This window comes from Struthio camelus, chromosome 7 (genome assembly GCF_040807025.1).
Source record: "Struthio camelus isolate bStrCam1 chromosome 7, bStrCam1.hap1, whole genome shotgun sequence".
Taxonomy (NCBI): Eukaryota; Metazoa; Chordata; class Aves; order Struthioniformes; family Struthionidae; genus Struthio; species Struthio camelus.
This window is the reverse complement of record NC_090948.1, coordinates 14,689,947-14,712,963: the sequence shown is the minus strand read 5'-3', so window position 1 is coordinate 14,712,963 and position 23,017 is coordinate 14,689,947. Positions and strand designations below refer to the sequence as shown.

The 23,017-nt window shown below is 47.3% G+C and overlaps 1 protein-coding gene across 4 annotated transcripts in view; it reads right to left on the bottom strand.

Annotated features, from left to right (window-relative positions):
- SH3PXD2A (SH3 and PX domains 2A) overlaps positions 1–23,017 on the bottom strand; it is a 272,461-nt gene that overhangs the window by 222,852 nt on the left and 26,592 nt on the right. For all 4 annotated transcript variants that reach the window (XM_068949734.1, XM_068949736.1, XM_068949735.1 and 1 more), the window contains exon 2: positions 6,963–7,043. In XM_068949734.1, the coding sequence (XP_068805835.1) occupies positions 6,963–7,043 (81 nt within the window). The remainder of the gene's footprint in view (positions 1–6,962; positions 7,044–23,017) is intronic.

Below are 23,017 nucleotides of genomic sequence, written 5' to 3'. Positions count from 1 at the left end.
GCCTGTGTTTACTCAGAAGAAAGGACGTGCCATTTCTCCCCAAGGGGCCAGCGCTGACCTTTTCCAACAGACATGTTGACAGAGCCACGTTCTGATTTCCTCTGAATTTTCCCAGGCTTGATTCAGTTCCAATCCTGTTCTTAAGGAAGCTGTTTTCAAACTGAATCGTAAGTCCCAGCTGCTGGAGTAACTCCATCCCTGCAGGCCCCATGACCATCAGGGACAGCCCTGAAGCCGAGCACTGGGTCTGGACCTTGTATGGAGTCAGGCCTTGGTCTGAGGGCCGTTTCACAACAGCTCTCAATTTCTATAGCAAGGCCAAAACACTGAGGCCCGGCATCCCATGCCAAGGGAGCGGGACCAGGAGACACGTGATCTTTGTGACCCAGATCCACCCTGGCCAAGGCCAGCACAGCCCAGAGCAGAAGGAAACATGCTTTGACTGCAGAGCCCAGATTCTCCACGGTGCATGCAGCCCAACAGATATAAGGCCAATAAGTAAAAACTTCTCTTTCCCCCCCTCTGCCTTACATTTCTCTGCATGCACGCCAAATCTTGATCCCATCTTTTTCCATGTTGTCCCTTCCCCACCTCCCCCCATGCCCTATTTGACCCAATCTTCTCCTCCAGCTCTTCTGCCTATTTCCATATGCACCCTCAAGCACACACACAACCCACAACACCACTTCCCAAGCTCATCAGAGGCTGGGAATCTCTTTAACACACACCTCCCACAGTGCAGCAGAGGCAAGCTGCATCTTGCACACAGCCACAGCAGCAGCCCTCCTTCCCTTCCTACAGAGCCAACAGCTACACACTGGTGGGACCTCTGGAGGAGGCAGCCCTCACATGGATGGGGTCATCACTGCTGGTGAGGTTGGCTAAAAGGACCCGGTGGTGACTGTATTCCTTCTGCTGCAAAAGCCCAACAGGTTGAGGGTCAGGAAGCAGTTTCCAAACACTTGCCCCATTGCAGGTCTTACCTATATTCTGCGGGACTGATAAGTTTGGCATATGTTCGAGCTTGTCAATTCACCACTCATACAGAGTTAAAAGCATGAACGTTACAACACAAAATAACGTAGGTCCTACAGAAAGGTCATTACTGAGATAGACTACTGACTACCAGATAGACTACCAGATTTAGAGACCGTGGGTGTCCACATGGGCAGTTAATGCACTAATGGAGTCCATTTAAGCAATGCCATTCAACTCCTGAATGGGACGGAGGTTTCCAAGAATGCATGCCACAGCTGCTTAGTGTGGGTGCCTTTGCTGTGCGCATGCAGTGGGAAGAACAGGGGGCTCTAAGGGGGACATCAACAAAGCCCCACTGCACAGCAGGAACCTACCTGGCAAGCACCCAGCACCAATCCCCCTTTGCTCTGCCCCAAAAAGCCTGCACTCCAAAGCCGCTGGGTTCAGCGTCAAATCACAGCAACCCTGTGAAATACAGGGTGCTGAGGCACGTGCCACAGTTAAACCACCAAACTGCAAAGAGAGTGGGTATTATAGTATTTGATGCAGTTTTGGGTAACGGGGAAAAAAAAAAAAAGGTGTTTACACAGAAGAGCACGTTACAGAAGAAGGATCAATAAGTGTTGTGCTGATGAACTCCAGTCTGAATAAGAAAAGCACGGTTACAGATTGCAATTACTGTTTTTATGGCCCCGTTTTTGTTTAATGTGCTCTTCAGTGCTCAGTTACTCCATTACAGCATTATAAACAATCAGGATGACCCTAGCAATAACAAATGAAGCTCTTGATGTTTTATCGTCAGCCTGGAAATAACTTACGGCACTTTCCACTCCCCAATAAAATTCTTGATATTCTTTATTTTATAATGTTCTAATTGGCTGCTAGTGAGTTCCTCTCTCTGTGCCACTTTGAAGAAAATCTGCTTAGATCAGCAGACTGCACCAGGCAGATAATTTTCTGCTAACCGATACACAAAGTGAATGCTTGAACAGAGTTTTGTTTATTTGCCTTTTCAAAATTGTGACATTTCGGATGTCTCCTTGTGGTCAGAACGTCTCTGTGGGTCGTGGTGCTGAGAGCCTGCCTCCTGCCTACCTAACATTCCTGTCGCTGCTCCGGCGGGGACGCCGTTCGCCTCTCTCACCCGGCCAGACACACAGCGTGGGACCACGGCGTGCCGCTAAGCCAGCTGCGGTGTTTTGCCCTGGAGGAAGCTGCGTTTCACTGCTGTGAGAAACGATCTTTCCCCAGCTCCGTATACAGAGACCTGGCAGCTCTCACGAAAGCAACGGAGGGGTTGGATATCTGAACACAGAATTTGGTCCCTCTGCCCAGACTCTGGTTCCGATCCTACTCGGAGTCCTGGCACCAAGTAATACAGGCATGAATCAGGCCAGAACATTTGGACTCGCTAGACAAAACGCAGAAGATAAGCTACAGACATTTCAATCTGGGCATTGATCCATTGCTTGCTAGTCTTCAGAGCCAGACAGATGAGCTTCAGCAAATCTCACTACAGCAATTAAAGATGTTGCTGTCCCTAGCTGTCACCCTGCCCTTATGTGAGAGGTGAACACACCACAGCTGAGATGACAGGATGGACATGCCTATAACATTGCTGTTTCGCCTCATGCTAATCCATCGCTGCAGGCAATTTAAGCTAAGACAGTAGTTTCTGCACTGAAGCATGGCCACATTTGTCCAGCTTGCTCTGCTGGAGAGAGGGTTTCTTGGCAGAGAGGGGCAGCAGTCAGGTGGGGTGAGCAGCTAGCAGGGTGAGGTGGGTAAGGGGGAAAGAGCCACCCTTCATATTTGCTATAGCTGCAAACTCTCTTGCTGCTTCCCAACCAAGCATGGCCACTTGGAGCAAGAGCTGGCTGCACCCTTTGCCTTACACCACGGGTAATATATATGGATATTTTTTTAAAAATCACACAGGCCTAGCTGCAAGTCCCCATCCTCCTAAAAGCCTCCAAAAGTGCTCTCCAGCAGGAAAAATTGGGGCCTTACATCTGTAAGTGTCTTTTGCTGCATAAAGAAGAGTAGAAATGCCAGGAATTATCCCTGCTATCCCAATAAAACAACGTTGGTTCTCAGCTCCTGTGATGACAATGGGAACATTGCTGATCTGATCTACCTGCTCAGGGCAGGACTCTGCTCCCACCACCAGCAAATCCACCAGCAACAGTGGGAGACCTTAGACACAACCAGCCAACATGCTGCAGTGAGTTACCGGCCTGCCACGAGGGGCAGCACTGGCCACAGACAGATGTTCACATCTGGCTGGAGGAGTCTGTCCCCAAACAGACATGGGGCTCAGCAAAGGAGGACGCTGGAGGGGGTACACAGGCAGGATTATCATCAACCAAAATGCAGGGATAACGTGGAAAGTGTGCTCCCACATGCCGCCCAAGAGCCAAGTACCCAGGTGCAGAGTGCATGAGAGAGCAGCACTTAAAATAACTACATTAGAAGGTGGCTTTGACCCCACACACTGCTCAGGTGCGAATGCCTCTCCAGGGTGGAAGACAATAGATAATTGGACTTGACAAGTAATTTATCACGCTGCTTTCATCTATGCTGAGTTAATTCAATACTCGCAATCCTATTTACTGAAATGCTGGCAACCAGCATGTGTTCTGCTGCCACAGTTTGACCCACGCTCACCAGCAGATGCAACTTGCTTGCACAATTAAATGGTGCGGCTAAGCCCTGATTTAATTTAAGCCCATAATTAAAGATCCCCAGCCCTCAAACAAGTAGCACAGGGCTGGCATTTGGCTTGTTGCATTGGGTTTTGTTCACTGTATATCTCATACCTTCATGGGACAACCTGCAGCTCCAAAAATCTCATGGCATGTCCAGATTCTCTGCCCTACTACTTATCTTGAAAATAGCCTGGCTCCCAATTCGGACATATGCTGAAATTGCACTGCTGAACTTTTCTGGGATTTGAATCTTTGGGACAGAGCAGCCTCTTCCTGCCTGCAGTGCCTCGGAGGATTTGCTAGGAAGTGTTTAAAAAACACCCAAAACCTAGTAATCCAAGGGCCCTCAAAACCACTGAGCCATTTCCCACAGATACTGCCATTTAGAATAGGGTAGGCTCTTTTTTAAAGATATATGAAACTGTAGTAGTGAAATTAATTATTTGTATTCCTCCTCCTTTGCCCCTGGGCAGCCCTCCGGGTTTCCCCACGAGTCCTATCAGATGTCACTGTCAACACCAGGCATCGCAGCCCTGATTAAGTCATTACAAGCCAGCCCTGTTACTCCACTTTCAGTTGAGGGCAAAGTGAAACACATGCAGGCACAGGAAGCCCTGAAGCGCAGCTCTATCGTGGACACGGTGGGACAAGTGGGGCTGCCAGAGGCCTGCAGGCTCCAGCTGTTTCGGACGCGAGCAGTGCTGTGATTTGGCTGAGCACCACTCACCGAGTGTTTGCTTGATTTTCTGCCGGAAGCGTCACAAGGGGAAAGCAGGGACTTGACCAAACTAGATCCATTATGCTACAGCATGCCATCCTACCATGCATGGCATCAGGTAGCAAAATCCAGGTGCAACCAGTCCCGCCATGCTGGGGGGAAAGTTCAAGCTTCCACCAAAAATCTGGAGATCACAGGTCACCCTCTTGGCTGGAACAAAGTAAAGGGGATCCCAGGGGACCACCTCAATCCTCAACAAGCAGGTAGCACCCCTAACACCTGTCACATGTCTATGGCCAAGAGCCAGGTCCAGACACATGCAGGGTTTGGGAAATGGGCACTGGCACCGCTATATCGGTCTCCTCCAGGCTTGCCACTGCAAACATTGCTCATTTATTCAGGGAATCTTAACTATCGTTCACACTGCAAGATGCAGCCCAGCCTAGATTCCCATTACAGGCTGATCACAGTTCAGACAGTAAATATGGGGAATCCTCCACTCCTAAATCCTGAAACAGCTGCTTTATAATACTAGGCAGATTTTCTATTAAAAAAAAAAAAAAAAACAAAACATGCCATGAAGCTGTCCCTGTTGCAGCTGCCTGAAGCCAGGGAGAGACCAGGAGCAGGTCCATCAGATATAGGGAGCTATTAACCAAGCATTAAGCATGGGCAATTGCAAGCAGCTGGAGTAGGGGCTGTGGAGTTGTTATATGAGGTTAATTTTATCTTTTTGGTGCCTGCTTACCCATGTGCTGTGGGTAACACAGCATTTGCCCTTCAGCAAGAATGACTGCATATGAAGCCATAAGTGGTAAGTGCAAGGGTTTCTCAAAATGCCCTGACCTTTTACTTGCTTTTCTAATTCCCTTTGCAGGCTTCAAAATTAGAATTGTAAATCCACATGGCAATTCAAGATCCAAAGCTTATTTCCCTTTCCTCCCGTAGGAGATGCTCTGGCAGCATTAAGAGCCCAGAAAAAATAACAGGAAAAAAAAAAAAGAAGCAGCATCTCCATGAGTCTAAAAGCACCTTATAGCAGCCTGAGCACACACAGCCTTGTCCCCATTTTACAGCTGGGAAACAGAGACATAAAGACGCAGTGATATGCTCAGGGAGACATGAGGAGACCGTAGGAACCTGGGCTGAAGACCTCAGTCTCACTGACTATGAGCCTTGTGCCGCAAGAGCTAAAGAGGCTGGTGCAGAGGGCTGTCACTGCTCACGCAGCGGTGGCCCTGACAGAGATCCCTGGGAAGGAAAAGGGTTAAAGGAGGGAATTTTGCTACTTTCTTGTCGTATTTTCTCGTGGGGGGAGAAGTGTTGTGCAAGCGGGAGTTTTCCACTGGCGCGAGGCCCCCTTGCACTTATCAATGGGACCTTTCAGGACTCGCTCCCTGATTGAGACATCATTTCCTGTCCAACACACTAACCCCATTGATAACTCCAAGCTTGATGGGAACTTTTCAAACCTACCAGGAAAGGCCAGGAGACCCAGAAGAACATATACATGAAAACAGTACTGGGGAAAAAGAAGAGAGAGAAAGAAGCAGTTTTGGCCACAATCTGCACACTGACAACAAATATGAGGGATTACAGAGTTAGGCATCTTTAGCAGGTTCATCAGGTGCAGAGCAGCCGCTTCACGTAAGAGGTACCGCTCATGTCAGTGGGACTGGCAGGCCTGGAGCTTCAGGCCAGTAAGGAGTGGAGAGAGGCACAAGAGGAAGCTGAAGAACATCCCCCTTTTGTCTTCAAGCCAGATGGCAAACAAGAAACCTAGGACTGGCTACAGAAACAGTCCATTTTTTCCTCCAAAAAAGCTAGAGAGTCATAGCCTGTATTTTTCAAAATTGTCTAGTAACTTCAGATGTCCAAGTACTATAAAGTCACATAAAAGGAAAGCAGTGATAAAACTAGGACTCTTTAAGGTACCTCAGACCAAGCACCCAAGGGAGAAACTAGTTTCTTCCTGATTTATCATGGCAAATAGGCTCAACGTCATTTCCCAGGACACAGCCCAGCCAGTTGTGCGTGTCCTTGATACCGCCTGTGAGGACTCACTTGGTATTCTAGCCACAAGCTGGCCTCAACCATAAGCTGCAGCCCAAAACTGACATTTCCCCCAAAGTTCAGGAGCGCGTCAATCCAGAGCTTTTGTTTCTGCCTGCCAGCAAAGAGAGATTTTATAACCCCAGACACTTACAGTCTGGCTACCTGCAAAGGTACACTGCCACACAGGTATCACTAGATCTGGATTACTGCAGAAAGCTCTCCCTAGCCATGCAGATGTCTGACAGCAGCATGCGTTCTCAGTGCATCTAAAGTATTAAAAATTAGAAACCGTTCCCGAAATCATCAGCTTTAAATGCTTTGCAGTGCAGGTTACTCACTGTGAGCATGCCACCCACTTATCTTACACCCTGAAAGGACAGAATCTGAAAAGTTCCAAGATCATGACATGTAATAAACCAAACAAGCACAAAACCTTACTTAAGTGCATGATTTTACCAGTTGGAAAATTACTAGAAATAATGTTTTATGCAAGACAGACTTACCTGTAGGTCAAAGAACTTGCTGTATCTCCTGTAGATGATCTGGGAAGTCAAGTCAGACCATGTTACATTTATGATATAGACCTGTTCAGGGAAAAGAGAAGACAGCACAAGTTAACATGGGCCCTGAAACACAGCATACATTCAAAGGTACAACTGTCAGAACAGGCAAATTCAGCGTCTCCCTGGCCACTTCTACTCACAACGAGGAACATAACCCTGGATGCGGAATTAGCCTTAATTACAGCTGTTGCCCTGTCATGGCTTTTAGCAGAGCTGTTAGGAGACAGCCCAAGGCGTTCTCCCACCAGTTCCCACCACCAGCTCCTATTGATTTTGCTCTCTCTGGGAATAAAGCTTTAACTGAATAATAGCAAGTTTCCTGGTCCCTGGTAGCATGCTTTTGCCCTCTCCCCGCAACAGCGGCACAGGTTGCTGATCTCCTCGCTTCCTTCTTGGCTTGGCACGACCCCACTCAAGCCCCACAGCAGTTTACCCCCTCCTGCTGTCCCAGCCAAAGTTCACTATATCTGAGAAAAGAATAGGCTGAGCATGCACTGTTAGGGAGGTCTGCAGCCTTTTATAGGATGCTGAGGTGAGGGCTAAGATCCTGACTTTGACTCGGTTACCACATCAAATCTATCCTGTGGTCCCACCAAGTCGGCAAAGGAAAGATTGAGTCTCAGAAAACTCAGGTTATTCCTCAACTGCATCTCAGATTTCTCATGGAAAACCAAGTCATTTCACCTCCCTCCCTCAGTATCCATGCACGTAGTGGTGATAACAGCGATGCCCTGGCTCACAACAGCCTGATAAGAACAAGTAACATGAAGATTTGAGGTCCTCTTTAAAGACTTCCCCCACAGACAACCCAGCGGGGTCAGGGCCTGGGAAGGAAGCTGCCTTTGCCAATTTTTGAGCCAGCCACGCTACACTGAAGAATATTTTTCCATGTGTTTGTTGTGCAAAAAAAGTTTGTTGCTTCATTCTGGGCTAATTCACAACACAAATATTTCTACTCATTCTCTATCCAACAGCTACTTTCAGATGGAAAACCCATTTGATTAAAAACAGATCATGACAGATGGGAGCTGACTGGGATCCAAAAGCAACTCCAGACATCGTACTTCTGGCCTGGGGTTCTCACAAAGGGGACTAGAGATGGGGACAGGAGAAACACAGTTTACAGGCAAGTGAAGTTTATTGGTTTTCTTCAGTTATGCATTTTTCTCCAAAAGCTAGAAACAAAACACACAGGAGACAGCCATGCAGGCTTTTTGAATTTCACATTACCTCAGGCTTCCTCACCTTCTTCTTCAGGGCGCATGAAAACCATGCATCTCCAAAATTTGCTAACAGCCTGCTTCAAGAGCTCAGCACCTTTCAGGGGAGCAGTAAGTGGTGCAATGCTCCCATCACATTCAGCTTGTTCTCCTCCTCCTCTCCCCAAGGGCACTGCAGTGCCAAGCAAGTAGGACGACTATTTTTATTTTTATTTTTTAATATGCGCATGCAGCTCTGTGTTTATATTAAGGAAAGAGGCTCAGCAGCGCGTGTTTTTCCCTTGGAGTTTGAAGCAGAGGGATCAGGGATGGTGTTGGATCCCGGGGGAGTTTGCTCACGCTCTCGCAAGCCCCGAAGGGTCGCTGTTCCAGGGCGCTCTCCACCCTCACGCCAGCACGCCTCCCGCCCCAGCTGCCAGCTTTCTCCCTCCTACATGCCTTCGGTCTCTCCATCACCATGGAAAGAGGGACGAGGAGCCACGTGCGAGGTGATATTCTGGGCAAGCTGATGCAGCAGGAAGGGGACTGGATGTGTTTGGTGCAGGGACATGGTGCGAGAACAGGGTCCCACTGCAGTCCCAGCTCCAAAATCCAGGCTATGCAGGAAGGAAATTGCCACCGACTTCAGTCAAGCCAGGATTTTGCTGCACATTTAAGATAGAAATTAAAGCTTTCTGCGCCTCGGGTCTCTTCAGGTTTTGCAAACGTGGGTTTGGGCAACATATAGATGCCTTTACTTCTCTTCTATTTCATGGGTAGATTATAGCAGGAGCAAGAAGAGCCTTTAATCATAGCTCAGACTTCTGTTTAGTGAGAAACGTATGGGTTTAAAACCTGCCTGGTGGGACGCAGGTGCAAAATCTGAAATGGCTATTGATTTTCTTTGCTTGTTTGTGTAAATCAAATTACTTCTGGAAAGCTACCATTTAAAATAGCGCAGAATAACCATTTGCTTGAACTCGGAAAAGATCTGTAAAATGCCAGATTTTAAAAGCAAGGTCTAGAAGTTTCAAAAGCCTTGAATATCACATTTCCCTCCCTTAGAGATCAGAGTTTGGTGATCATTCGATTCTGCTGCCATAGCTGGACCCATAACCTTTTCACGAGCAGCGAATATTACATCAGCTTACCTCGTCACTTTTTTGCTCAGATCTTTAAATGGGCGGCTGCAAAAGTGATTAACGATATCCCAGAGGAGAACGAGAAAAGCAGTCCGGTGGGAACCTGAGGTCACGCAAATGCAATGGAATAAGGAGGCAGCAGGAAATATCAGATAAACATAGAGAGCCGTCCCACACTCAGGCGCTCAGCAGGCCCAGAGTTGCCCTTGCTAGCTGCCCGTAGAGCCGGGGGAGGGCTCTCTGCACGGTCCCCCAAAACCGGGCTCTCGGATGTAGCGGACACGTTCCCTAGCAGCGTCAGATGCACCCTCGACCCTCATGCTGATGCTGCCCGCTGGCGAGCCCCATGCCCCTTGCACGCTGCTTTTTCAAGGGGCCTTACAGCACGTGACTCCCGCGAATCTGCAGTTATGGAGAAAGTCCCCAGCCCTGCACTGGGCTACAGTCCCTCATCCCGTGGGGGTAGCACCTTCAGTCCCACAGGTGGCAGAGCCACAGAACTGGTCTTGCAATAGCTTCATAAAATCAGTGCATCTTATATGCTTTGGAGCAAGCTATTCCAAGTAAGTACAGTGCTTTCCTACAATGCACTCATGCACAGAACTAAACTTCAATTGCGACTGCAAATTGTGAATTACTAAATAAATAATTTCTTAAGGCAAAAGGACGTGCTTTAAATATCTGCTATGTTTACGACCTTAAGGGAATCAATACCCATTTGATATTCAAATGCCTCACCCTAAAATTCTTCCTCCTTAACACTAAATAATTTAAGTTAAGCATGAAATACTAAGAACTCACTGCACAATCACTGGATGCTCCAGCTACTAGGAATGTTTATTTTTTAATTTCACAAGTCAGGTCATCTTTCAGTCTACTATGTATTTTAAAATAAATTCTCCTCCTTCAAGGAAACATGAAGCAGGCCTGTACAAACTGGAGAATACTAATCAGGAATTGAGCTTGATAAACAGCTCTTAATATTCATGCTGCATGAAAGAAGGTGCAGGATGTCAGGGGGATTTTATCAGCTGCTAATTATTGTTTAATTCTAGCTCTAGGAAACTTCCATTTTACCCACCACAGAGCAGCAAATTTATTGCAAACTGAAGTTATTGCTCTCTTTTACTGCCTACACTAAACAATGAGAAGAGATGACTTCCTACTACAAAAACCATTCATTCAGATGCCGTTGGGTATGACTTTATCATTGAATGTCTTGTTTTCAGTGGAAAATATCCAGTTCCAGCTGGCACCAAACCCAGAGGTGAGGAATTCAGGTTCCTCTCATGTGACTGAGCCAGACGAGCTGGAGCAGAAGATAAATGCAGCTGAAATGAGCAGTATGATGAGACCAAGATAAGAACATCCACAAATACATGGGCTATTGGCAAAGACAAGATGCCAGAATAGAGACTAGAAACATACTCGCATCCATAGGAGAGGGTGCTGTTAAGCTTCACTACTTATAGTTAATGCTAGCTACTAACAAAATCTTATGAATGCAAAAAACAAGGCTATCATGCAATTTTTATGTGGATGATATCACGATAGCCCCTTATAGCCTGGAGAACGTCAGCTTCAAAGCCACGTATTAAAGCGTTAGATGTTCATCCTCCAGTGATTCAACACAAAGTCACAAAGGACGCTCCTTTCCCCCTGTATTCAGCTGCTGTCACTGCCTGTGAGCGGGAAGCTTTCCACCATCACAGCCCAGGTGGTGGAGCAGCACATGTGACCACTCCCAGGTCCGCTTCAGTGCAAAGTCAGCCCGACTACCGCAAACCGCCGGTAGCGATTTCAGACAGTTCAGTTCGATAGAGGAGTATACGTTAAAAGGGCTCAAACTGCTGCAACCATCCACAAAGCCAACATGCATCTATGCCCTAAATTACCAGAGTAAACACGTCGCGCCAACTTACTGTTTGCATAACCATTTTAATGTCTAAAAGATTCTGACAAGTGCAAAGCAGCACTGGCCCAGACTTAAATGTGGACTGATAATACCCTGAGGCAGCACTCTCCAAACCCTCCAAGACCAAAGCAGCAAGGCTACCCTCCCTTCAGGAGTGGTGTCATTGATTTTTAGGTATTCTTCCATTCCACGAGACACGGGCAGTTTCCCTACCCAGATACGCAGGGTGCGGGTCTCTAGCATCCTCAGTTCCTGTCCTATACAGAGGCCAGGGTGGCAGCAGGGAGAGTAAAACGCTCCAGGAACATGCACGGGGAGTGTAACACCTCCTCTGGCACACATCACCTGTGCCTTAACTCAGCTCGGATCACATTCAAACTTCTGGAAAGTTTGCATTCAACTCCAGACCCAGCGAGCGCGGCTCGGGCTCCTTGCCCAGCTCACCAGCATCCGAATGGCCTTCAAGAGCACTGCAAAACCTGGGAAATTCCCACAGAGATGAAGTCACACCATCATCCCTGAGCCTGTGGCAGAGCCGGTGGTGACTCCACTGCTGGTGCCATGCGGTGATGTCACTTTTCAGCACGACAGTCTCCGAGGGACCACTACTCCCACGTGCCGGGCCAAGGAAGGGCTATTTTCAAACCCAGCCCGGACCTGTTCTCAGTCCGGAAATTTGAAGAGCAAGCTGAGAGCCAGCAATGAGGCTTGAAAGAAACACAGAACCCAAGCAGCCCAAATGATGAGAAACGGGAAAGTTTCTCCCGGGCTGGTTGCGGCATGGTGCTTTACAGCAGGCCTGAGCACAGGGGCTGACGCGGACGGCACGCAGGTGCACAGCATCTGACTTTTGCATGAAGCAGATGTGGTTTCACAGACATCCCTCTATGTGGCTCGTGTTTCCATTACCAACTGGGGAAACGTAACGGAGAAAAAGCCAAGGCGACCCACAGGTCCGACAGACAAATGTTGCACGCAAAGCAGAGTTACGGCATGTTGGGGAGGAAGAAACCAGTCAGCTCCAGCATGCCTCACACTTCTTGATTGCAGGCAGCTATCCCGGAGGCAAAAAGACAGACAGACAGACAGACAGACAGAGGCAGAGGGGAATAAATAAGGGGATAGGAGACTTGCTTCCTCTGCTCTTTTCTTTTATGGATCCTGTTTCAGCTCTGAACAGCAACGCAACAGGATTAACCCTGGGACTGCTGCTTGTCTTTCAGCCACATCACATCAAATCTATTCTGCGTACAAGTATAATCTCATTTCTAGCTCTGAATGCAGCAATACTCAGAGTCAAGCTGAGTCCATTCTCATTTAGATATCCCCACCTCTACTGGCTCTTCAAACATACGGACACAGACCTTGCTCCTGGTGGAGGATAACCTAGAACCAAGTCCCTGTCTCCTTCCTGAATTTTGATTCCCAAATGCTAACGAGCATAGCAAACAAGCATCTCGAGTCTGCCAGCAGATGTCCCTGGGAACATGGGAAGGGGAGCTCATTTGAGAACAACGGCACCTGCATTTTTTGCTGTTTTCTCAGCTTAATGGGTACAGACCAGATTAGTCAACAGGGTTATGTTTGAATGAAGAATCCAGATAGCTGTGTTTACACATGCAGAGTAAAACAATACTTCTTCTCCCATATTTTTCTCATGTATGGGTGAGGTTTCAAAGTCCATAGTTTAAAATTCTCTTTAGTCTCTGCCCCTTAATTTATTCTCATCTTCACCTCTCAATTTTTTGGCTTTTGCCTGTTGGGGTTTTTAAGCATCGACTTCACCAGACCCTCACAGCACCTTCCCACTAAGAGGAAGCTGATAAGTCCCAAGTGGTCATTAGAGCTATAAGCCAAAATGGGAAAAATCTCTCTATAGTATTCCTTTGCTTGTTTGCATGAGTGGTATAAGAAAGTAAAAAGAGGAGTTCACACCCAAGATCAGCAACAGTTACTTGACCAGAGAGCTACAAAACTGGAGCTGCTCAGCACCCTGCAGCTCCATTATAAACCACCTTTGAGCCTTGCACCGGGCTTGTTTGATTACTTTAATTTCATTCTGATATTTGTGAGAGCAGAATATGATGTCTTTAATTCTTGTCAACGTACAATATTTGTGTTGCATGAGCAGTGCTTTGTCTGCTTTTTAACTGATGTCCTGGGTCATGTCAAGGACCTGTCGAGCCTGCTATTTTGTCTCCAGCATACCCAATAGCTGAAGCTTATGGAAAGAGAATAAGAAATAGGACCAGAAAAGCCTGGTCCCTTCCCTGGTAATCATCTCCCAGCTTCAGCAAGAGAAATAGCAGCTTCCCTCCAAGGAAACAGCAGACAAGGGAGGCGGATGACATCCAGCCACTAGATTTACACACGTGCACAAGGGAGACAGCGCGTCTGTGCGGAGTACAATGTGAGTTCGTATTTCTGTTTCCCATCCATTTCTATCCAGCTTCATTTGCTTTCCATGTGTGATGGACCTCTTTGTGCAGCAGAATAACCACAGGCCTGAGTTTCTGCCATTCAAGAATTGATAGATTATTAGAAAATGCTGTACTTAGGTCTACAGAGCATTACAATAGTAGGTGACAAACATAAAACGGAAATAAGAGCCCATAAGCTCCCTGTGGAGCCTGGGTTCATTGCTGCCTTTGTAAATACCCTCCTTGGGTTGAAAGAAGCTGCATATGGCAAGTAAAAAAAAAAAAAAAAGAAAAGAAAAGAAGAAAAAAACCCATCCAACTGTGCTTGGAGACAAAGAGTTTTCAGCTTATTGTCTTTTAGCTCGGGATCCCATTTGGACTATAAACTATTTTAACTTGTGTCTTTCTCCCGAGCAGGTGGAGAGTGTTTCATGAGGACGCCAAAATATGAGAATTTCTTGGTAAAATAAGAGAAGCTCCATTCAAAAAAGAAAAATGGAAAAGCAAATCCATAGTCCAAATGGACCCTCTTATATTTGAATTTCAAGTCCTTCAAGTAAGTTTAACTGAAAGATTTTGTCTGAGCACAAACATGGCATCAATGTCATTAAATTGTTTTAGAAATCGATTCATAGTTGAACCTGTGCTGAAAAGAAACGTAGATCAACCCTGAAGAGTATGGCTCAAGGCAAAAGTCCTCAATGCCACTGCTGGATGTGGAAGTGAGTCTAGGTAAATAGCATCAAATAGGTTCTTCTAGCCAGTGACTTCTCATCTCTTACATCCACTGTGTTGTGGTCACGGAGTCAAAGATAGACGCAAAGGGGAAATGCCAATATTTTTCTTTTTAAAAATGAGGGGAGGTTCATTCCCTTGCCCTTATTCACTCCACAGCAACAGCTCTTAAAAAATCCACTCTAAACTGTCCTCATCTTACTTCTGCTGAAATTAGTTTTTACAGGGCAGGGTTTAGGCCAGCTATCAGTTCCTTTAAAATCCCTCCTCAGTTCGTAAAAACACAGCCTTCTAACTTCAACTCACCCTGCTGCCCAGTTGGTGCTGGGCAATGAACGTGAACTAAATCTAGTCCTGGTCCACATGGGTGCAGCTTGTACCTGACTGCCACTAGAGTCACGACAGCCCCTGTGGAAGCCAACGGGAAGAGTTTCACCCCCTTCACAGTGCTGTATCAAACCCTATATGAAAGTGGGATTGCTAAAATATCAGAAGGATGGTGCCAAATCAGAGAGATTTAAGGAAGAAGCAGTTGAGCTGATTCTGGCACAGGAGAAATTGACTTGGGGGAAATTCAAAATAGGATGAGTAGAGCTCTGCTCACATTTAAGCCAAGGGGATTTTTGTCATCGAGTTTCCTGGGGCCAGGGAGACAGGAGCAGCCCCGTTACATTAGAACTAACAACAACCTGTTTGCTATTGTATTAAATGAATCAAGGCCAAGGAGAGACAGATAGAGAACACATGATCTGGAAATCACCATTTCACAGTTAACATCAAATTTGACACATCTTTGCACAGAGTTGCTCTTCCCCAGTGGGAAATCTCTCCACATACCTTTCTTTCTATTGTGAGAATAAGGGCCTGTCCGTGCCGTACCAGCAGAGTTGTACGGATGCAGTTTCCCAGCTACGCAGCACGTACACGGTGCTAGAGCATACACAGCTTGTGGCCACATGAAGATAGAGCACAGCATGACATCGCTGGCCCTGCTCTATCGGCACCGAGCAGATTTTTGCACAGTGTACGCATCTAGCCTTAGTTAGGCAAATTATAAAAATCCGCTGTGCAGTCAGCCTCAGAACTGCAAAGAGGCATCGCTAAAACCCAACCTTCCTTTCAGCTTATCGCGTTAGGGACTCCTGCTATGCACCGACCCTTGCACGCAGTTTATATTAGCATGCAAATCTTCCGGCTTTGATTTGTAACCTTACATATGACCCCCAGATGCAGCGTTGGAATAGCAGAGCAAGGGCCTGGGAAAGGGAGCAAAACTCCTCCAGGCCCTTCCAGAACAATGACAAAGCTCTGGGACAGTCTTAGTGCAAATAATGGAAATTCTCCTGGGATTTTGCCATAGAATAGTGGGATTTTTTTTTTCTTCCCACTTTGAGTAGAGGGAAAAAAAGTTCACATGAATTTTCACATAAATGAAGAGACCCTCATATTCACAAAGCTGGAACTGAGGGCTGCAATAGGTTAAGTATGATCTACCATCCAGGAAAAGGACCTCGGAAAAATTGCGATTTCTATGCAGTTCATGCAACTACTTTTTTATGCACGCCTCAAGGATAAAAGTTGAGGAGAAATCAATTGGACTAGACAGCAAAGTATCACAGAACTGTCAGCATAACTCATTAGATAGATGAATATTTGCATTTTATTTGCAAAATTATAGAAGACAGACAGAAAACCAGACTGATCCTCAAAACACAAACACCATTCAACATTCAATGGATAGAGATCTTTGATTATCCTCTCTGCATGACCACACATATGTAAGACTGAAAGCAATTTTTTTTCTACAGGACAATACTAACAATGTGAAGCCAAACCTACGAAAGGAGGGAACAAATCAATCTCTCTACAAGCCTAGAAAGATGCAACACTGAAGTCACTGGGAAAATTTTCTTTCATTTCAATGACCTTTGAATCAGGCTCAGGCAAAATCTGTTTCTTGTGGCAAGAAAAGTAACAGAAGAAAGTGATTTTGTGTCCCAGTCTTGTAAAGGAGGCTCTGAGGAGGGCCAGAATTTCACTGTGAAACGCCAAAGAGGAGGCAAACGTGTGGAGAGTCCTCCTTACTTCCCCCAGCAATTCTCGCCAAGTTGGAAAACTAATGCAAGAGTCCTGTGAGGGACAGATTCCCCATGGTCAGGGCACGGCATCGATTTAAAGACAAAATTACCTTCTTCCTGTGGAACTTCAGAGTTTTCAGGAAGATACTCTGCCAAATCCTCGCATCCTAAATCACTTGGCCTCTTTGCTAAGTCGAACTATTGTCTCTGCCCTTTCCTTCCCTCCTACTCTTCTCACAATCATCTTCATTTTCCCTCCTTTTCCCACGTTTGGCTTCCTGCCTTCTGACTTGCAGGAACAGCCTCTCCCGCCCCAGAGGCAGAGGACTATCGTGGACAGTGTAAATGTATCCCAGTCCAATTCTGCAATTTGTAGCCTGGGCCACACAGACACACACTGCCTTTCCCACACAGGTTTTCCGATTGCATTCATCCAGCACACAGGGCTCCAGGTTCTGTGAGCTTTGCTGTGCACTCTTTGTAGCAGAGATATAAAGGATATGCTTTTTCAGTCTGGTGCAATGCTGTGCTTCAGGCATCTCTGCTCCAAACAGTGCTTCCCCTTTAAAACCTGCAAATACAAGTACCCTACATCAGAAAAAGGTATTTAACGGATGCCACTGGCCCAGCCACATGGCAGGATAGTCATACTGCCTAGCTTCATATACCCAACTGAGGAGCTGGGAGATGAGTTGTGCTTCCTGCAGTCACTCCAGGATGACTAACATTGGGGCATTGGAAGAGATGAGCGTGCACAAGCTAGATTTAGAAAAGGGATTCAATGCTGGCATCTGCCTGCACGCCTAACGCTCATCCTCGAGAGCACGCCCGGGCAGCAGGACGCAGCGCTGCGCAAACATTGCGCCCAGCACAGGCAGTGGGAGCAGTGCGTCCAGCACAGCACTCTGCTGCAGACCTGCTGCAGACCCTGCGTTGCAGCGCCTGGGAAGGTGCCTGCTGGGCAAACACAGGCTTGAGAGAGCCTGGATCTCTCTCAAGGTCTGCTCCACCGTCCTGCACATTGTATGTTTTTCTGTAGGGTTTGGGTTGCAAATCCTTCCAACAAAGCCGGGGAGAGGCCCAGGCCTTTTGCCTTCCCCAGGCTGGGCTTTCTCACTCCCACAGCTTCCCTCCTGCAACAAACTCAAAGTCTGGTCTGGAGACACACTGGCATCTGGTTATGCACTTTCTGTCAGAGCTGCCAGGGGTGGCAATGACAGCCACCACACTAATTCCTTCTCCTTTGCCTATCACAACCCAGCCACAAGCCACACATACACAGGGAGTTACTCATTTCTGGAAGGAAAGTGCATGGCTGCAAGTCAGCATGTGTCACCTTAGAAGTAAGCCTTTCACAGCCATGCCCATATAATATGTCCTATTGAAACCAGTAATAAAATATGAATCAGCAAAATGACTGTACACATGTACATTCCTGTTGAATTCAGGGTTTACAGCGCCTTGGAACAATAAACAAACCTCTTCCTGTGGATCCTCAAGCCTGCATATTCTCCCACTCTTGGCCACTTAAATGGAATTATTAATGTTCCACAGAGAGAAACACTATTAAATCTGCTTAAGTGACCACCCAAAGCCCAGCAGAATTACTGTCTGTAATAGCAAGCTTTCAAGAACTAATACAGCTGCACTCAACACATACAGCATCTGGAGACAGCAGGAATGTGCTAGGCAGGATTTGGGGAAAAATTCCTAGTTTTAGGCACCCCAAAGTTGGGTTCCCAAACTGGTCAAAGCTACTCATCTCAGATCCTTCTCTAGATACATGGCTAGGGTAGAAATCATGCTCTGGAGGCGCTTCTTCCCCTGTCTACAGGAGGAGCCCATACTAGACATCTCATGCCTAGAAGGTTGAAGTTAAGGCAGTTGAACAGTGCCCTGAGAAAGGCCTTTTGGTGCAGAGCTGCCCAAATCAGCGCTGAGCTGTGAGTCCTTCAGGATGCAGCACCACTGGCCCATGATGGTCCACAAAGCTGAGGCTCATAAGCAGGTCCTACTGAGGCTCATAAGCACCACGTCTCTGCAGAGCACACTGGTCCAGGCACAGCAGCGCTCGGCCACGGCCTCTGGGCTCGACAGCACCTCCAACTCCAGCCCCACCAAACAGCACAGCCAGGGCTCTGGGTCCAACAGTTGGCCATTTAATGCTTCCAAGTGCCAAAGTCCCTTTTAAAAAAAAAAATGAAGATTTTTGACTCTCAACTCTTTCAAAGGATTAAAATTTTTTAACCTGGGTCCCCAGAGCAATTTTAAATTCCAATTTATGATGTGGTAACATAGAAAGAAGCTGAAGGCACCACTACAATTTATTGTGAAGCAGATATGCAAAGATGATAACCAAAAACAGCATCCTGACAGCAGGCTAGGCCTAATCCCAGCGCACGAAGAGCCTGCTTGGAGGGCACGGCACGGACGCAGTGAGCTGCAGGACAAACGCATCTCCTGCCAGGTATTTTATAAATAATGATCTAATCTGAAAATCCTTTCCCTAAGCATTTGCTCTTACAGAGCAGATTGGAAGCAGAATATTGAGATAAAAGATAAGTGTGCTCAACTTTTTCTTGATCCCTTTCAAGCCTTGAGCTTTGCTGCTCACTCCCAGGCAGCAATCCCTACTGCCCTAAATGTTTCCAACAGCTAATAGGAGCGATGCAGACACAGGAGAGCAACATGCAACTTTCACAGTACCTAACTGTGTCCTAGTCATTGGCTGGGAACAGAGATGCAGGGATCAGCTTATCAGGTAAGGGTACGCCCAAGTTGGCTTGGATTAGGGAGCCACCAGGTCTGTCCTGAACTGCCACAGCTTCGGCCACCAAAGGAAAAGGTGCAACAAAAAGTAGCCAAGGAAGACCCGAGCTCTGCAGTGACTCCGCACAGCCGTCCTCGCTCGAGGGCGGAGCAGGACCGGGGCAAGCTGAGCAGAAATCATTCAAGCTACGTGTGCAGGGCATGAAGCAGTCGGCCGAATGCCACGAAACGCATGAGGTGTGAATTACAGCATCATAACTCACGCCCTGAAGTATCTTATTGCAAAAAGGCTCCGGGCAGAGCTAAGATTTTTTTTCAGTGTTGTAATTCCCCTGCCTCTTTTCTCTCCCCCACAACCGTCTTTTGAGAGGAGATACATCCAAACAGGATCAAATCTCACCCTCCTCAGCCCTGTGAAACGTGAGTAAAGCTAGCAGGGCTTGGCCCACTGTGCCTTTCTTAAGGCTTCAATAACATTAAATGAATACTCCTCAAATATAAACCACTTGCTGCCTTGGAACAATGCTGAGAAAGACATAAAATTGCCTGATACAAACATTGGTGCTGTCAGTGGGCTCTGTAAGAGCCAAAGCATCACACACTCCCAGCAGTGCTTCCCTTTCCCTCTGCCTCCATGCACCTTTCTGCCTCAAGAGCAGATGGGCTGCTGGGTATATCGAGGCACAGTGCAAAGGAAGGTCTCCGGGTAGGAGCCCCACAATTTCTGGGCACCCAACTCTGTAGCCCGCTGACATTATCTGGCTCTTCATCTGGAGTCCCTAAGTAAAAAATAAACCCTTGATCATACACAAGCAGATTCAGACTCTGAAAGCAGAGGAGCTGCCCTCAGCAAAGCCAAGAGGCCTCCTGCTCCAGGATTGGCCCTGGTCTGCCTCAGGTGTGAGGAATGAACATCCTAAATGCCTCCTTGGCACAATGGTGGGGCAATTCATTGCTTCAGAGGCTAATGGGATGGCTTCCAAGGCAAGGAATAAGAAATTAAATCTGGGGCAGGAAGCTACTCCCAATCAACCAAATCCTGCTGGAAGCAGAGAATGCTGAGGAAGCCTCCCATGGGACAGGCCAACCCCGGTCTGACACAGCCACCGTGGCTGCGCTCATTTGAGGGAAGACACAGAGTCAGATGAAACAAAGGCAGGAGCTACTCCAGATGAGAAAGCCACAGACTCGGGTGCCAGAGACATTATTAGGCTCCCACAGTCTCTCTCCTCTGTTAACCATGCTTTTGATGGTAAGACAAAGAGCCAGCTGGAGAACTGACCACTAGTTTTAGAAGAGGATATCCACCAACTCTGAGACATAGCTGACCACAGGGCAAAACCACTGCTCCCATCAGCATTCTCCAGGACTGTTCAGGAAGCCCAGGGACCACATGGGACCGCCCAGGACAGCACAGACGAGTGAAATCCAGGCCTGCATGGGTGGGATCCATGCTGTCAGTGCTCCAGTGAGAGGAAATTTCTGCTTCCCAAGGATACCTGTGGGGCCTCCTCCCCAGCAACACAAATACAACTAAAAAGTTCCTCATGGCTTGTCAACACAGAGGCAAATCTTACAAAAAAGCCTAACATTTCCAGGTCTTCATGGTCACAGAAAACATCTCCTCAACAATCGTCCCTTTTCTGAACAACGTGATGCTGAGTGTTTTGGTTTGGTCCCATGGATAAACATCACCTCCCCAGGAGGAGGAAATCTTCCTGGAAAGAGAGAATGGCCTGCGGAGTCTACAGCAGCGATCCCTTTGAGAATCGGATCAACAAGACACAAAAGGACAGGCTACACTTCAAGAAAAGGAATAAAATCCAACAATTTCAATGGGATTTAAGCCTACACTTAACTCCTTTGCTGACCTGCAGCCTGCGACCATCAGGGTCCTCCTCTTTGCCACTTTGTTCCAAAGAATTGACAACTTACAGACCCTGGACTTGTGTAACTGTTGATTTGATGGCTCTGCTGAACATCCCCCCTCTCCTGGGAGCTATCATCCTTCCACTGTAATTTGGTGCTTTCCAAAAACAGGCACATGCACTTAGTCTATAGCCCTGACCGAGTATCCAGCTGCTCTTCCAGCCTCGCACAGACCAGCAGGAACTCCATGGCACATCATCTTCCCCATAGGAATAGTGGCCCTCATTTCACTCTCTCCTGCCAACTTTTGGCTGCAAGTTACTGAATCCTCTCTAGGCTGGCTCATTTCTTGCTGCAGCTGTAGCAGTCTACACACGTTTCCAGCCCCGGTAACCCTCCAGAGCTCCAGATGCCACCTTTCCAGCTGCGCAGCCTGGGGAGGACTCTGACGCAGCCCCTCCACTATGGCAAAGTCCTGTTGTGATTTCAGTCACTCAGCAGCCACAGTCCTCAGAGAGGATGCCGTGCGTCTTCAGTCCATCAACGGCACCGCGTCTTACTTGCGCCCACAAAGGACCACAGCAAGTGAGCATGTCTCAGTGCCTGTCAGATTCCCCAAGTCTGCACTGACTATCACAGTGCGAAATTGTAAAATTAGGAAAAATACAGAAAACAGAACTGTCACACCTCTTCTAGCTGACTAGCCCCATTTTGCCCCACGGATTTAAGGGGTGGGACAGGAGAAAACTCTATTTGTAAGAGGCTGAAGTGTTATTCAGGGATTCAGAGAAATCCCTTCTATGGGAAAGCGGCCTCCAAAGCACAAATTCCAGTCTGCAGACCTGGCCATGCAGCAAATCCACCAGGCTGCTTGGAGACACCTGCCAGGCCCATCAGAGACCTAGCTGCCTTCTCACTGACATGAGAGCCCTTCTTAACTCAAAAACTGACCCCAGCACACCACTGAACTGCAAATCTCCCTGGCAGGGTAAATTATCCAAGCATGATTTAAAAGTGAGCTCTAAAGCTAGGGAGCTCAGCCAACTGCTGCATCTGGCCACAATATTGAGAGTCAATCCCCTGGTTAATAACCTCGGACTCCATCGAGGTGTGACATTAAAAAACAATCCAAATAATAACCTAACCATGTCACTTTATTTTTTTCCCCTTGAAAGGACATCTGGCATGCAAGGGTTGAGTTTTCCCTCACCCCAGGAAAACCAGCAGCAGCATTTTCCAAGGGTCTCTGTTCCCTAGTCAGGGAGTGGAAGTGATGCAGTCAGTTTGGGCATGGCTGCTAACGTTTTTGCAAATCAATGGACTCCCATCCCCTTCTCTTCTTGCCTCATCCCAGGAGAAACAGTTACTGTAGTCAGCCTACGGCCGGGGAGGGAAGGAAAAGCCATTCCCACCGCTTCCGTTCCAAAATGGGCAGCTGACGGTGGCAGCATGCAATGCACCTACAACATCCTTGAGACCTCTCCTATCTCACATATAACAAGTTTCCAGCAACAAATGTCTCAGCAATGGCAACAGTCTGAAGGTCTATTTTCAAACCCAACACAGGGAGAGCTTCCTCCACACCCATGCTCTTACCTAGGAGCAGGCACATACATCCATGACCCCTTTTGAACAGTACGAGGGACACAGCTCTCATTCTCCCAGCCTTTGCTGTGCACTAGCTGACACCATACACATGTTTACCTAGGAAACTGTTTGCATATGCCTCTGTTTTTAGGCTGATCCCAACTTTGTGTTCTTATAGTTTTGCCAACTGCTCAGAAATCACCTTTTCCCCTAGAAGGAACTGAGAAATGGTCCTGGAGAATTATGCCAATTCCAGCAATCTTGCCCAAGTCCTCACCACA